This window comes from Elephantulus edwardii, unplaced genomic scaffold (genome assembly GCF_000299155.1).
Source record: "Elephantulus edwardii isolate Elephantulus edwardi_28Jun2011 unplaced genomic scaffold, EleEdw1.0 scaffold00014, whole genome shotgun sequence".
In the NCBI taxonomy this organism is placed as follows: Eukaryota; Metazoa; Chordata; class Mammalia; order Macroscelidea; family Macroscelididae; genus Elephantulus; species Elephantulus edwardii.
The window spans coordinates 13,567,601-13,584,895 of record NW_006399764.1 but is presented as its reverse complement, the minus strand read 5'-3'; the positions used below and the strand labels follow the sequence as shown (position 1 = coordinate 13,584,895).

Below are 17,295 nucleotides of genomic sequence, written 5' to 3'. Positions count from 1 at the left end.
AATTCATTTTTAAAAAACCCAGGGGGGAAAAAAAGAAAATCTAAAGGGTTCAGCCTTGGCAAGGAGACTATGGTGGTCGAAATGCATTGATGAAAATTGTATCTGACTTAACCAGAAGGAAAGTAAGTGTATTATAATTCTGGGTTTGGTTTTGTGGGTTTTTTGTTTGTATGTTTGTTTTTTTAAAAGACACTTTTAAAATGAGAATCGTTTTCAGTGATCAGTCAGAAACTTGAAAATCTTGAGCTTGTTAAGTGGGATGATAAATTACAGACTCACTTATATATTAGGTATCACTTGACAAAGCAAAAAAAAGTATGTGTGTTTCTATATAAAGCTACTGATGCATACAGTCACATACTCTATAACTGTGTACAAGCATGTAACTACAGATAGACTCCCTTTATTAGATATGTTTAAAGACAAAGCTATGTGTGACTGAAAGCAAATTAGCAAGAATGTCTTATCTAGCTTCCCTTAGACTGGGCTCTGCTGAAATGGTTCCAGACAAACGTCTAGGTTATTCTTGAAGATCTCCAAGAAAGCTGGTATGACAGTGTCTTAGTCATTGTTTTTAGTAGAACTGTGTTTGTAAAGTTCAGTGCTAAAAACATGAAGCACAAACATGAAGCTACCTTCAGCTTCTCAGTGTTTCAACTATATGACGTAAGGCAAGTCTTTCAATCTGTCTGTCTCCTTATCTCTAAAATGGGTATAAAAATGAAATACCTCATGGTATTGATGAGAGGTTTAAATGATGGATATGAGGTGCTCAGCCTGGTTTCTGGTTAGTTGTGTGCACCCTGTAGATGTTAGTTATTGTTACTATAGCTGTGGACCCCAGAATGAAATGTCTAGTCACTGTGTTGCCCATGTAAATGCTCCCCATCTCCAGGAAGGGTCCTGGATCCTGCAGATCACCTTGTAAGGCCTACCAAGCAATCTCATGAGGGGCTCTTGCTCAAATGTCAGCTCTGATTATTACAACTTAAAAGATGTTGCCATTTTGGTATCTTGTTCTCATTCTTCTTCCACCTTCTGAAGCTGCTCTTGGTCACTAACGAGATGAACCAGACTCAAAACCAGTAAAATCTGGAGCCCTAGGTGCAAGTGTTCAGGAAAAGCCTTTACAGAATGCTGGATATTGAAACACAGCCTTGAGCTTCCTCTATAATCAAGCCTCTTGGTGATGAAAATATAATGTTATAAAGTTTTGTGACTTGTCACTCTGCATACCTCCTGCTTTATATCATCACCATTAGTGACCATGTAACATGGTGAATACTTTTTAAAATGTATTTTATTTTATATTGGTTTGCATATAAAATTCATATACATTGTGTCTCATTCATGTACATTGTTTCACACATCCCTTCATTCACACTGCATTTCATACAATCATTCCCATACACTATGTTCTATGAAATTTTTTTTTTGTTTTTTTTTTTTAAATCTTTTAACAATCACTGCTTCCAAAAGCGCATTATCTTCTATATCGACCTCTCTCCCCTCGATCTCTGTCCCGATCACATAATCGCTCTCTTTCTCTCTCTCTATCTCGGCCCCTCTCTCTCTCTCTCTCTCTTCTGTTATACCGGGGGCGGTCTCGCTCTCGCTCCCGCTCTCTTTCACGTGGTCTGCTTCTCCTGCCACTGACAACTGCTTGTGTGCGACGAAGGAAATCATCCACTCTCATATCATAATCATGTACTCGTTTGTCTCTGTATCTTGCTTCATGTGGTACTGGATGATGTCCTGAGTAAGGAGGATGGGCTTGAGGAGGTGGAGCATGATGTTGGTAATATGGATGATGTGGTGGTTGTTCCATTCCTGGATAAGGGGGCATTCCTTGCCAAGGTGGTGGTGGTCCCATGTTATGAAATTCCCTCACATAATCATTGTAGGACCCATTTAAAAACACATCTCGGCATGTTCTATGAAATTAGTCACCATTGATCTATGCCTACAAACACCCTGTCTTTTCAGGTGCCTGCTGGATCTTTCCTAATATCTTCAAGCCCTCTCTCCACCCACCGAGCTCTGCTACCCCGTGATTTACCTTTCTTCCCACCCTGGGTCCCTATCGTCCTCCTTTCTTCCCACTTTGGACTTCTATCCATATCCTATTGGTTATTCTCTTGTTTTTACAAATAATGAGTTTATGCAGTATTTTTCCTTGTGAGACTGAGTTCACCCTACATGATGGTCACTAGCCTGACACTTTGAAAAGCATTTCAGCAGTATCGGTAGAGCTGCTTCAGAGGCCATCAGCCTGGAAGGATTTTTCTAGAATTGAGTGATCCTTGACAAGACTGACAGTCCTGGGCTTTAAACTGGGGTCTCTGACATGCAGCCAGAGCCTCCCCAGTCTTGGAGACCTCCCACTAGCTGCCTTGTCCACACTTCATCGCCCCCACTACACACACACACACACACGCACACACACAAGCACTCTGGCCTGACAGTGTGATTTGTACACAGGTGTCCAAGAGGCTGTGGTGAGCTGCCTGAACAAACAGACGCGGGAGCCTGCCGAGGAGAGCTTGTGCGTGACCAGCCGCCGGCCCCCGCAGCTCCTAAAATCCTGCAACTTGGACCCTTGCCCAGCAAGGTAAGGGCCTTGAGGCCACCCTCCTGTCCAGGAGCACGTGCAGCGCTGGTGCCTCTTTCCGTGCGCAGGACCAGAACGCTCATTGTTACCCAGTGTTTTGAAAACCAATTAGCATCAGTTCAAACTTGTAGTCAAATCCACTTAAGTGTAATTGAAACCAGAGCTCTGACATTCCAGGCCAGTGGTCATGCACAAGGTCCAGGAGGCTCCGTGCCCTGCAGCAAGCCCTATGGCATGGCTGGTATGCACACCAGCTTTCTTCGGAAGGCAGCGTGAAGTGGCCCAAGCACTGTGGTCTCTGCCACCTTTGCGCCTAGGTGCCGAGGCCGAGCCCCACAGGAATGAACTGGCTTGCAGACAGCGGGGCAGAGGGAGCTGAAGTATCTGGGTGGTAGAAATGATCCACTGTGAAATCTGTATGCACACGGCGTGCCGGGGCATTACTGTGTGCTCTGGGGTGAGTGTGCCATTCCACATGCGTAAAATCAATTAGAGCATTTCATCGTTGGGCCCGGCCTGCATCTCATTATTACCCAACCTTGAGTCTGAGTTAATCAATCCAATCACTTCTTCAGTCCGTGCAATTTTATGGTATCCTGAGAGGCTTGCTTTTAGAGACTTGTTCAGAGCAAATCGCTCTAGACGTTCAGCCATCTCATCTATTATGCTGAGGTGGAAGGGAGACCATAATGAGCCAAAGTCAGACTTCGAAATGTTTGCATGGGGTGCAGAATGTTAGTGGATAAGCTCATATCCTGGTTAGGAAGAATACTGCTCCTTGATGAATACATCTTCTATTTCTGCAAAGTATATTATGTGGTAAGCAATGGGTTGCTTTAGGGGATTAACAAGAGTTTCCTGGTCACCCTGAGTGAGGTTCCCTGTATTTTTCTCCATGACTAGATTCTCTCCTTTGGGACAGAGGATGTAGATTGGGGTCCTATAGTGATATTTCTATTGGTCACTGGAGTTGTTGAGTATGCCACTCTGAATGGTGCTCCTAGGTTTTCACTTTTAAACGCATCAGTGAAAAAAGCAGTTCATGCCAGATTCCCCAAGAGATGCGCCAGCTTCTCATCAGAACAGCAGTGAAAGACTCAAGGGCAAGACCTTAAACAATACCTGGCCTCCTGGAGAACTTCCTTTTCTATCCTCGTCCCACTTGGTCCTATATCTCTATTCCAATCTCGCAGTTCTCCAGCTACATGAGCCTAAGACTCAAGTTCACGGACATCCCTTCTATTTGGTTACAACCCTCCTCTCATTTCCCAGAGGAAGAAGCAGAATGAATTTACCATGGCCAACGTGTGAAGTGCTTGACTAAGAGATCAGGAGACTTGCTTTCTCTTCTTAGCTCTGTCACCAGCTAGCTGTGTGTGGCATGGGGCAAGGTGCCTGGCCTCTCTGTTTCTACATGATTGCAAAATGGAGTGATTGTACCAAATGATTTGAGGTCACCTTGTCCTGCCCAAGTTTTCCTTGATGATTCTCTATACTTGGTGGACAGAAACGTGAGAGAGACTGGTGCTATTCTTAGTGGTTGATAATTGCTATCATTGCTCTTTGGCTTATTTACCATTAATTGGAAAACAAGTGGAAGGGTCTTGGTGATATGCCCCAATTTTATAATGACCTCCAAATGCTGTGAGAACCTGAGGCAATACTGCAGATTCAGTGCCTGGAATTAGCTGAAAATCGGAACCCACCTCTTTCCCATGTAGCAGTAGAAGTACAACACAAGATGTTACTTCTCATGCCAAAGCACCGGCCATGGCTAGATTACAGAGCCTTAATCTACCCTTAAGGTTGGTCTTTTTATAGACTCATGAACAAGGGCCATCATTACACTGATATTTGTTCCAGATAAGCTCAGTTCTCTGATTCCCCATCAGTGTAGCAGGCATGTCCTCTCACAAGACACACCAGAGACTTAGGAGGCCAATAATACACAGCTGAGCATTTTAGAATGGTGGCAATTAAAGCAAAAAGGAAACCAAAAAAGGGGGGCAGCAGCCTCATTCAAGAACCAACAGAGAGTTCCCTCTTGAAAGTGAGAAGTGGATAAAGATGCAGAGAAGAACATTTCCCTCTGGAATCAGGGAAAGATTTGTCCTTCTAAAGATTGATTTGAGACACATAAGGAAGAGAAGCAGCATTTAAATTATTATAAGCTCAAGAAGATACTGTTTTCTGTTCTATTAGAAATAGCACAGAGCTTTAATGAACAGTTCTTAGCTGGTAGCACCCAGTTGCTAATCCACAAATTCTCTTTGAACCCATCAGCTGCCCCATAGAAGAAGGATGCAGCGTCCTGCCTCTGTAGAGACATCGGCACATCTTGGAAAACCCGAGGGTTTTCAAGTCCAGCCCTGTCCTGGGGAGTTGCTATATAACCCCTTTGGTGGCAGCAAGTGAAGGATTGGGCTACAGGGATGTGGAAAGATCTCTAAAAGACTTTGTTGAGGAAAAAAATTGCCAAAAGCCAGCTCCAATACGAGCTCATGTACAAAGGGAAACCATATTTGCATATATCCATAAATGTATACAAACGAATTGGAAGGCCTGTCCCAAACCCTTGAGAGTGTCTGTCTCTGAGGAGAAGGAGGTGAAAGTCTAGAGTGCTGAAGTAGAATTGGTGCTCACACATTTCTTTCCAGGGTGCTGCTCCTATGTTTGAATGGTTCAGAATGAGGATATTTACTTGTAAAATTGCAACATCTAGACATCTTTTTTAGTGGGATCAGGAAGCTCTCTGCTTGCCTGATGACTCAGCTCCTTTTTGAATATTTCTCTCATGAGTCTAACTCACCACTGAAGGGTGGTGGGTCGTACAACTTAGAGAAACAAGTATCTCACCAGGTGTTGGAGATTTGTAAATGTGTCTGTCTTGTAATAACTTCTTTGTTATCAATATCAATGCCGAATTGTCACGAACAGCTCGCAAGCAAAAATGATCCTAATATATCATCATTTTATTTCTGTATTTGTTTTGGTTCATTGTAATGGTGTACAAAGCTAATTGGTTGCCCATCCAATCATTCAGACACATTTTGTTTGATAACGTTGATTACATCGTTCACAAAATGTAATCACACTGTCCTCATTTCTGCTGGACCCACTTCCTTCTGTCCTACATTTTCCTGATTTCTGAGACTTGCTGCCTTTTAGCTATTCCATGGTTGATTATTTAAGGAGTGAGTGGCTCGCTGGTATTATTGTTCACCTTACAGACCTATCTTCCTATAATCCAGTGACAACCACAGTGGGCTTGAACTTGAAAGGCATTTTAAGGATGGTGGGTGCTGGAGAGGGCCAGGCTTAGATCTGTTATTCATAGGGGTCCTATAAGTTGCAGTCAACTTGAAGGCAGCTAACAATGACATAGACCTTTCTAGTGTTTGACTGCAAGGTGAGCTGTGAGAGTGAATTTTGTTCTGGGTACAGAGGTCCTACCAGTCTATCATACCAGTAATCCTGTCGTGTGTGTGTGTGTGTGTGTGTTAATCCTGTCCTCTGTGTGTGTGTGTGAGAGAGAGAGAATGAATATGAGAGAATGTGAGTGGGTGGGTAGGTGGGTTGGTGATGACATTTTATTATCTTTGCCTCCAGGGAGCACTTGGGCTGCACTTTTCCCAAGACATATCTGTTCTTTTGGCTGTCCATGGGATATTCAGTACTCGTTTTCAACACCACAGTTGAAAGGCATCAATTCTCTTTCTGTTATTCATATTCATTGTCTAGCTCTTAGATGCATAGGAAGTTATTTAAAAGCATGACCTGACTCAGGCATACCATAGCCTGCCATTTTTATATATTTGAGTTTTGTTCCATATTTTTCCCCCATTCTATGAGGGACATTCCAGTGTGATCCCTTTTAGAATGGTCTGCAGTGGTAACTGGTCTCATGGCTTTGGCTGAGGTTCACATAGTCTATTAGCCCTTGAGACAAATTGTTTGTTTCCTCATTGCTTTTCTTCCCTCTTCTTTGTTGCAGAGCGAGCAAGCGGGAAATATTTGCCTTTATATGGTAATTAACGAACATTCAGACCCTAGTTGTTACTCATCAAAGTGTAACGTAGTACATAGACTATGGTTGCAAGGCCCTAAGACTCACAGTCAATGTTAGACACTAAAGGATTGACATCTGTACTTTGAGAGCCCACTTCTCATCTCTACAACTGATGTTAATGACTTATTCAATCTCTGTCTCATCTACTCTTCCGGCCTTTAAAACTCAACTTTTACTTCTTATTTTGAGGCTACCTTGGCATATATAGAATCACCAATGAGGCTATTCTCATAAAGCTTCTTGTAATTCAAATTGGTATTTAAAGTCTTCAACTTAATGAGGGAACTCTAAAAATGCCATTTTCAGCATCATCAGATAAAATTCATTGCCATCAAGTCAGAACTAACATGAAGCTGACCCTCCCTTGTGTTTCTGAGGCTGCCAACTGCACTAAAGGTTGCCCATCTTTCTATGAAGGAGCCACTGGTAGATTTGACTAGTCAGAGAAGGGTGGCCTTTGGGTTAGCAGCATTACTCCCTTTGGGCTACGCTAACAGAGTTCTCGTCACCAGACTGTGGAACAGGACCAGGACAACGAACTGCTTTGTGGTCTTCTCAGCTATTATCGGTAACACCATCTAAGCATAGTCCTTTATACACTTTCCCATCATCCTTTGTACTACTTAATTCACTGGCACGCAGTATGTGTCAGACATCACTCCAGATGTTGGGAATATCAGAAGGGGAATTAAAACACAAGGCAAATAATTAAATTATCAAGTGCTAGCTGAAAGGTGGGCAGCAACCAACTCATCAGCAATTACTAGCAACAACTGGAGTTCAGTAGGAAATACAGACACTTGGGGAAACTGTCCATCTTAACAAGGGGCTGCCACTCAGGGACCCAAGCCCAATGACCACTGACCAGTGACTAATGTGAATCTGTACGTCCCCAGAAAATAGCATGACTTTAAAAAAAATTGTTTATTAACAAGGACCTCGGTCCTGATGAAAGTGAATAAAAACCACAGGCCCATCAGAATGTACACAGAACAATGATGAAATGTGCGCAATACTAGAATTCATAGCCAAACCCTCTGCTCACAAGTCAGTGTCGACTCAGCGACGTGTGAGACAGGGTAGAGCTGTCCCCTAGGGTTTCCGAACACATGGAGCTTCATTTAAACAGGCATCCATATCTTCTTCCCACAGAGCAACTGGTGGGTTCAAATCAACTCTCCTGGTTAACAGGTGTTTAACCATTGCACCATCACGTTATCTTTCCACATCCCCATTAGCCCATGTTTCTCTGGTAGTTCGAATTCACCAGCTGCTCCTTAGGTAAAAGATGAATAATCTCCTATGTAATTTACAGCCTTTGAAACTCAGTGGGGGGCAATTTATGAGTTAGTACAGATTCAACTGCAAGGAGAGAAAGAGATGATGACCAAAACAGAAGTATGAGCAGATTGACTTAGGTCCTGTGCTCAAATGCTACCCTCTCTGCCAGTTTCAGCTGTGTGAGCTTCCAGAGAGCTGCTTTGAATCTTCAGTCTCTTCAAGCTGAAAACTCTTGAATCTGCAAGAATTGTATGAAATGGGTTATTCAAAAAACAAGTTTATACAATTGCCTACCACACAGTAGACATTCAGAACACTAAAGTCTCATCTCCCTTTTCATTTTAGTGAAAAATACTTCTCATTTAAAAGAAACCACAGTGATTTCTCTGGTTTTTTTTCAGAGTTAAAAATAGCTCACATTTGATTAGCTTTCTATCTTTTATTCAACTAAGTTACAACCATTAAGCTTCATCGACCATCTTCCTGAGTCATAACAGCAGTGACATGAAACCCCAAGGAAAGCCAGAAAGCACTACCTTAAAAAAAAAGGACTGTTATTAATTATAAGCATTTGATAGCTTGGCCAGTGTGTTGAAAAGATTTGGTAAACGTACGTGGAGGAGGGGAGAGAAGGGAGCAATGAAAGCCAGATGGCTGAAAATGAAGGAAATTCCAGGCAATTTCTGCAGCTTTGTTCTAACATACTTTTTAAACTAAACTTTTATTTCTGTGCAACAGAGAACAGCTGAGTGGTACAGAATAGATAAACAGTGAAAAAAAAAGCGCCCATAATTCCAGGAACAGTGCTTGCTTTCCGTCCCGCTCCACCGCGTCCTCCCTCCCACCCGAGTCCTTTTCTAAGACCTGTGATGATTCTTAGAATAGACACAAACTATATGAGAAGCCGGAGGGTCCTTGTTCAGGAGAATGAAGTGAATTGGCTTAAAGGTCGGAGGCTCATCTTTAAAAGCATATTACAGTTTTATTGTCCACTAACACAATCCATGCATACATGCAGCAAATAAGTGCCAATTTCCAATATTTTTTTTTTCTATTGCCCTTTTCTATGGCGGCCACGGAAAAGTGTTGTCTTTCTAACCCTGCCACATTTTCATTTATCTGATGACACCTCACAGCTTTGCAAGCTCCTGCTCCTTTGATAATTTGACTAATGATTTCCTGTGGAATGTGCCCTGAATATACTGGTTTGTCTTTCTGTTGTGAGCCTCCAGTCTCCATATACTGCCTTAGGTCTCTGGCCATATTAACATGTAAATGCTCCAAGCAAAAACACGCCAGCATTCACTGGCATCCGCAGAAATTGAGCCCAGATTTGCAGCCTGTACTCAGGTGTCTTTGGCGAGTTAACTGCTGTCATTCTCCGAGGTAACTCTAGATGGATCGTTCTCTGTCTCTCTTTCCTTCCACTGATGGACTGGTTGCCACAGAGAAACATGCCAAGACCTGTTTCTTAACTGATGGGCCTGGTTGGCCCAGTGACAACCTCTGTCACTTTTTCTACCCAGAAATCTATTGGCCCAGTGAGCAAAATTGTCCCCAGCAAGGTTTTGATTTCATCAAGGATAAGTTACATGTGCATTTGTCCACGGGCTAAAAGGTTTAGTTTTTCTAAAGAAGGCTATGCCTGGGCCTTTATGTCACCTGTTACGTCAACTTCAAATCTTGTGAAATGATCTTCAAAACTGCTTAGTATGCATGGAATTTATTGTTGCATGAATCTGGGTGAAAAGTAAAGAATTAGTTCGGTATTCCTGACAAGTCACATGAAAGCAAATTAAAAAAAAAAAAAAGATGGAAGCCGTAGCTTTAGGGAAATGGATGTACTTAAGCTGGGAGAGGGACACTTTTCTGGTTTCCTGACATCTGTGTAATTGGATGGGGAGTTCAGCTGGTTTATTCTGAAGGGGGCTGCCTCTCTCTGACAGTTCCAATCCAAGGGAGCAGCTCCAAGGAAGAAAAATAGACCATCTCCCCCTGTTACCATTTACAGCCTTGGAGACCATACAGAGGGTCAACTATGAAATGACAGCAACCGTCTTCAGTATGGATTGAGGCTCAATATCAAGAAGACAAAGATTCTCACCACTGGACCAACTGGCAGCATCAGGATGGATGGTGAAGAGATTGAGACTATTCAACAGCTTTAGTTTGCTTGGCTCCACAGTCAACACTCTTGGCACCAGCAGCCAGGAAATTATAAGATGTGTTACGATGGGAAAGTCTGCTGTTAGGGACCTCTCCAAAGTACTGAAGAACAATTGTGTCTCTCTGGAGACTAAGCTGCATCTGATACAGGCCATGGTCTTTGCTATCACTTGTTATGCATCAGAGAGTTGGACAGTGACTAAGGAGGATAGAAGGAGAATTGATGCCTTTGAGCTGTGGTGCTGGAGAAGAGTATTGAGGGTACTATGGACTGCTAAGAAAACAAATAGATTCATCCTAGAGAGGATTAAACCAGGCTGCTCCTTGGAGGCAAGGATTCTGAGGTTCCATCTAACATACTTTGGACATGTTGTAAGGAGGGACCAGTCCTTGGAGAGGGACATCATGCTTGGGAGGGTGGAGGGACAGCGCAGGAGGGGAAGGCCCTCTATGAGGTGGATTGATTCAGTGACTGGGGTAATCAGAATGGGTGTGTCAGAGGCAGTGTAACTGGCACAGGACAGAGCAGAGTTTAGGGCTGTTGTACACAGGATTGCTATGAGTCACAAGCGACTCGACGGCACGTAACAACAACAACATAATCAGATGGCCCCTTGAGCCACATGGCTCTGCCTGGGCCCTAGGAAAAGTCCTCCTGTGGACTCACTGGGGGATTCAAGCAATTACTAAGGACCATCTTTGGGTTAGAAGCACAACTCTCCGTGTACTACGCCACCCAAGCTCCCTATTCCCGCACTGAGGACGGCTGAGCATTTAAGTGGGGAACATTTTTTCCAACTTTAGTGTTATTCATCTATAAAAGGATCTAAAAATTCTGCATCCCTCCATTTAAAGTTTTGTGATACTTTCTAATATAATTAGAGTTTCTCTTCATTCAATTGTCATTGGGCAACTATTTGTTGAATGTCAATATTGTGCCAAATATTGTTCAAGGGATAAAGTGGTGACCTAACTTGTTCCCTGAAAGCAGGTATAGTGCTAGAGAGACCATTCTTTTTGTTTACCATCGTGGATGCCAACATGCTGCCCTTCCAAAGACAGATATTAAACTAAACTGTCCCCCATGCATTTTTCACTGCTCTGGAGCTGATATATCTTTTACTGGCTAGCATGCACAATGGAAATAGAGATACCCCTACAGCCTGGCTTTCCACTATAATTATTGTGGCAAAACATGGAATTTCATAATTTAAAAAAAAAATCTTCCAGCTTACAAACTAAGTAACAAAACCAAAGGAGAGATAATCAAAGAAAACTTTTCTCAGTTGGGTTTGTTCTTTGGTTTTGTGGTTGTTTTTTCTTGTTTTTGTTTTTTGCCTTGCCCTACATGGCCAGGATAGATCCGTCCTTGGAGATGGACATCATGCTCAGAAGAGTAGATGGACAGTACAGGAGAGGAAGACCCTGGATGAGATGGATTGACACAGTAACTGGGGCAATACGGGATGGTATGTTGGAGTTAATGAGGCTGGCTTAGGACAGGGAAGAGTTCAGAGCTGCTGTACATAGGGTTGCTAAACGTCACAGGTGAGTCAAAGGCACATAACAATCTATGACAGGTTTGGAAGCAGGAGTGGCATCCACTTCCTAAACAACATGCCTCCAGAAACTCTATGAACTTTGATAAATGTTGATAGTTGTGGAGGGGCTTCAGGCCTTTTTGTTCGTAGGGTCACTATGAGTCATGCTCAACTTGAAGGCAATCAACAAAAATAACATGACAAGAAAAGAATGGCTTGAGCATGGCAGAAATTGTGACAGTGGTACAGGATAGGACATAGGGTCACTATGAACCACAGCCAGCTGCTTGGTGTCTTATCACACCACCAGCCATAATTCTTTGTTTTTAAGGCCCCTGACATAAAAAACATCAGGCAATGACTTGGCTAAAACTTGGCAATATTTTAATTACAGCTGTCTAAATTCATGCTTGGGAAGGTGGAGGGACAGTGCAGAAGAGAGAAACCCTGGATGAGATGGATTGACACAGAAACTAGGTTAATAGGGGTAGGTGTGTTGGAGGCATTGAGATTGGCTCAGGATAGGGCAGGGTTCAGAGCTACTGTGCATAGAGTCACTATGAGTTGCAGTCAACTCAATGACATTAAACAATAACAAATTGTACCAATGGTGCCTTGGAGATTTTGAGCAGATCTCCTGGGCAATTTGAGATAAAGAGCTCCATGGGGCTTAAGGTTAAAACTATGTTACTATGTCCTTTCAGTTTGGAAAGCAAAGATACAGGAGGAAAGACTTGAAATAGAAAGGATAAAGATGTTTGAGCAACATTAAAATGAGGGCGCAGAAAAGGGAATACGCTGCTCTGTGCCCAGAAATCTAGGGGATACAGTTCAGGAACAGTTCAGCCGTCTGAAAATATTATTCCTGTCATGGTGTCAGCCTGAGGCCAGGCAATTCTTGGGTTGTCTGCCACGGGTGCAGAAAGTTCTGTCCCAAAGCACAGGCCAGCCTGCTCCTCTCTTTCCCTGCACAGGCGAACATGTTCTTTCATTTTCATCTCTCTGTCCTACTTCTTCATTTTGTTGAACTCTTTACCTGGATGGCAGTCAGTTTTTATGGTGGCGATCCACACACTCAAAAAGCCAAAAGAATGACTGGCTAGATTACCCTTGCTTTCTCATCACACTTTGGTTGTAATGTTGCGATCCTTGAGGCCTAGACACGCACAGACCACCTGCTGACTGTTGGAACAGGTGCAGTTGGTACAATGTGTATAACCTGATAGTATTCACTCTGGTCCCTCGGTGAGTAGACACGAAGGTCTGGCTGACTGGCTAGTCAAAGTACCAGTGTGATTAAAAGAACCAAAAAGGGCCTTTTGCTCAGGGTGCCTTGAACTTGGCACTTACCATATGATGTTATCAAGTCCTTAAGCCAGTTTGCTTTGATGATGCACATGCCTCTGAGAAAGATAGCTCATTATCTCAGTATGTCTGCTTTTTAAATAAGAGAACATTCCCCCTCCCCCATCAGAAGGCTTTTTGACGTCATTTAAGAATGAGAAAATCAAGATATGAGAATACTGCAGCTAAATAATTCCTCACCGGTGAGCTCTGATGGCTTAGTGGCAATAAGCTGCACTGCAATCTCAGAGGTGCATGGTTCTAATCCACCAGATACTCAGCTGGTAAAGGAGGGACAATCTCCTCCTGTACCAGTCAGATTCCATTTGACGGTACACACACACACACACACAAATATAATAAAAATTTAAAAAAAAATAATTCCCCACCAGAAATAGGGAAATTTTCTAGAATCAGAAGAAGTCACAGGTTTTTGAGGGCAGGTAGGTGTGAGCTTTTCATTGGCTGTATGGCCCTGGGCCAAATACTTTACTCTCTTTAAGACTCAATTGTCATTATCTGTTATTCTAACTGCAGCAGGAAGTTGTAAAGACAATTACGTAGTAGAACTCTCAACTATGTACCAGTTTCTAGGCTATAGAATAGACATTTTTATAAAGTGATATAAGAAGACCATCGTATTTACCTGACACTCGTCTCTGTTTATTTGTAAACTTCCTTAACCAGCTTGAGTAGGAGCAGAGTGAAGGCATGGTGAGGATCTGTCTTCAAATCACCTTTCTAGGTGAGCTCTGACCAGATCTCTTAGGAGTTCTGGAACAGGAAGCAGAGCAGTAAATTCTCCAGGCCACTGAGCCTGCAAAAGGGAGTTTGCAGACATTCCATTTTATTTTAATATTTTAGCCAATAAGATAAGTCTCTCAAGAGAAGTCATACAATGATGAAATGAGAACAGGGAAAGCAGAGGCAAAGACTTCCAAATAGCCGATGCCCTGTTCTGCCATGATTGAAGAAGGACAGACCCTTGGGCATATGAGCTGTGAGAGCTGAAAGTGAGTAGCCATGTCCTCAGGAACCGGAGAACCTGTGATGTGGGAAGGAGCCAGGGAAGGGAGCCAGAGTACCTGGGAACTCGGCAGTGGTCTCCTCAGGCACCTGTGGGAGGGAGGAGAGAAGAGAAGGAGGATAAGGAAAGGCAAAGAAAGAAGGAGATTCCAGTCCTTGGGAAACGAAGCTGCCGGAGCCAGGCTTCTCTCTTTCTCTTCACCATTTTCCATTATTTCCTGCAAGGGGGTGTGTTGAGGGAACTGCAGTTAATTGAACTGACATACATACAGTGACAGTTTGTTGTTGATGTTATGTGCCATCGAGTCATTGTGACTCATAGTGACCCTACGTACAACAGCCCTAAACCCTGCTCTATCCTGTGCCAATCTCACTGTCTTCGACACACCTACCTCAATTACCCCAGTCACTGAATCAATCCACCTCATTAAGGGTCTTCCTCTCCTGCGCTGTCCCTCCACCCTCCCAAGCATGATGTCCCTCTCCAAAAACTGGTCCCTCCTTGCAACATGTCCAAAGTATGTCAGACAAAGCTTCAGAATCTTTGCCTCCAAGGAGCAGCCTGTTTAACCCTTTCTAGGATGAATCTGTTCGTTTTCTTAGCAGTCCATGGTATATTCAATACTTTTCTCCAACACTACAGCTCAAAGGCATCAATTCTCCTTCTGTCCTCCCTAGTCATTGTCCAGAAAAAAAAAGCATATTAAGATAGTAAGACAGAGGCACGTAGTTAATAAAAGTTGGCTATGCAAGAATTAAAGTGAAAAAAAAAAAAAAGAGAGCAGGGATAAAGGACCCCTGGAAAGACAGGGGTGAAGCCAAACCTTATAGTATGCTGTCAGCTGAAAAGGGGAGAAAGAAAACGACCCCAGGTGGAAACTGACTCCCAGTCTCATGAGACTTGGCTGTAGTCTAGCCCGACCCAGAGGCTTGTATGATTGCCTTGGGAGATGTACCACGTTTTGGCTCCTGCCAGAAATACTACCACACTGGTGCAAGTATTAATATTTCCTTCTCATTTTCTGGGAGGCTCTGGCCCTCTTCTAAGAGAATGAGAGAGACCTGGTAGCAATTCCAGCCCTTAACAATAAAAATAAGGGACTCATACTCGATGGTACCTAACAACAACAACGTAGAGAGAGTTCTGTGGGCCTAGTGGATAGAAAGTTATGCTACCAAGCCAAAGGTAAGTGATTTTAATTGGCAGCCCTCAGGCCTGGTTTAAATTGGTTTTTGGTCAAACATTCTTCTAAGTGGTATAGCACTGGTCTGTCCATTTGCTGTACAGAGGTAACTCTTGGTTTCTGTGATGCTAGATGCTGTGACGCTGATGTGTCAAATGTGATAATGGTTACCCATGGTGGGCAGTGTTTGGTGGAGTTCCCCGATTAAAACAAGCTTGGAAGCAGGAGTGGCATCCACTTCTGAAATAGCTTGCCTGAGGAAACTCTATGAACTTGGAGGAATGATGAGTTATACAAGTGTTCATATCTTTCATTCTTAGGATCACTCTGAGTCTTCTCCAACTTGATGACACTTAACAACACAACTCTTGCTAACCTTTACAGCCTTACCCTTAACAAGCTATGGCATTTCTAGTAGCTTCGATTTATTGAGAGGTTGCAGTATGTCAACAACTGTGCTCATCACTTTACAGACATTATTTAATTTAATCTTCCCCAGAGTTTTAAAAGGATAATATTATTCTTATCCTAATTTTATGAAGCCCTAGTTGCTGTCCAGAGGTAACTCGTGGTTGCTGTTAAGCCAAGCACTGTGACACTGATGAGTCAAATGCGATAATGGTTACCCATGGTGGACAGTATTTGGTGGAGCTCCCTGAAGAAAACAAATTTGGAAGCAGGAGTGGCAGCCACTTCCGTAATAGCTTGCCTCTGGAAACCCTATGAACCTGAAGAGAGGATGAAAGTTATACAGGTGTCCAGCTCTTTAGTTCATAGGGTCGCTACGAGTCTCCTATGACTCAACGGCACATTACAACAGTCACTTCATAAATGTGGTAAGGAGCTGCACTGTCAATCCAAAGGCAAATGGTTCATATCCACCAGCTGCTCCATGGGAGAAAGATGGTCAATCTGCTCCTGTACAATTTGCAGCCTCTGAAGACCCACTGGAGGGTCAGCTATGTTTTAGCTCTGACTCAGTGCATACAACATCCCAGCTTTACAGTTGAAGAAAGGAGCCGTGTAACTAGAATCTGGCAGAATCAGACTTGAAACCAGTATGTTGATCCCAAAGAATCCTGGTAGGACAATGGTTAAAGGATTCTCTTGCAAACTGAAAAGTTGGTGGTGGTTCAAATCTACCAACTTCTCCACAAGAAATAGATGTAGCAGTCTACTTCCATAAAGACTACAGACCTAGAAGCTCTCTTATTCAATTCTACTCTGTCCTCTAGTCTGTCCAATAAGGTCACTATAAGTTGGAATTCATTCAACAACTGTGAATTTTTATGTGTATTCATTCCAATGTAGTTACGAACGTGGTCATGGTCTTTTCAGTAACTTGCTATGCATCTGAGAGCTGGGCAGTGAATAAGGATGACAGAAGAAGAATTGATGTCTGAGTGGTAGTATTGGAGAAGAGTACTGAATATCCCATGGACTGCCAAAATAACAAATATTTCTTTTGAGTAAGTATGTCTTGGGGAAGGTGCAGTTAGGACGCCGTCTAGAGGCAAGGATGACAACGCTTTATCTCACATTCCTTGGGCATGTGGTTAGAAGGGGCTAATTCTTTTTTATGCTAATTTTTTTCATGCTTGGAAAGGTAGAAGGTCAGCAACAGAGAGGAAGACCCTCAGTGAGATGGCCTGACAGAGTGACTGCAGCAGTCGGTTTGTGTGTGTCAGACATGAAGGGAATGGTGTGGGATAAGGCAGGGTTCGGATCTGTTGTTCACAGGGCTATGAGGCACATTCAACTTGACCTAACAACAACAGCAGTTACTAATGTCTTGTGTTTCCATCTTCCCTTCTGTAAGTGATGTTTATTATAGACTCATCTATGCATCCGGCACCATCAACTCATTACTTGCTCTATGCTAGGGATTGTAATCTATACTGTAATATGTTGTTGTTGTTATGTGCCGTCAAGTCGCCTGCGACTCATAGCGACCCTATGTACAACAGCCCTAAACTCCAATCTGTCCTGTGCCAATCGCACTGTCTCTGACACTCCCATCCCAATTATCCCAGTCACTGAATCAATCCACCTCATAGAGGGCCTTCCTCTCCT

At 43.1% G+C, this 17,295-nt stretch overlaps 1 protein-coding gene across 1 annotated transcript in view; it reads left to right on the top strand.

Moving 5' to 3' along the window:
• The window catches only part of ADAMTSL1 (ADAMTS-like 1), a 431,835-nt gene that overhangs the window by 234,785 nt on the left and 179,755 nt on the right, over nt 1-17,295 (top strand). Inside the window, exon 15 of the mRNA XM_006881351.1 lies at nt 2,482-2,611. Within this exon, the coding sequence (XP_006881413.1) occupies nt 2,482-2,611 (130 nt within the window). The remainder of the gene's footprint in view (nt 1-2,481; nt 2,612-17,295) is intronic.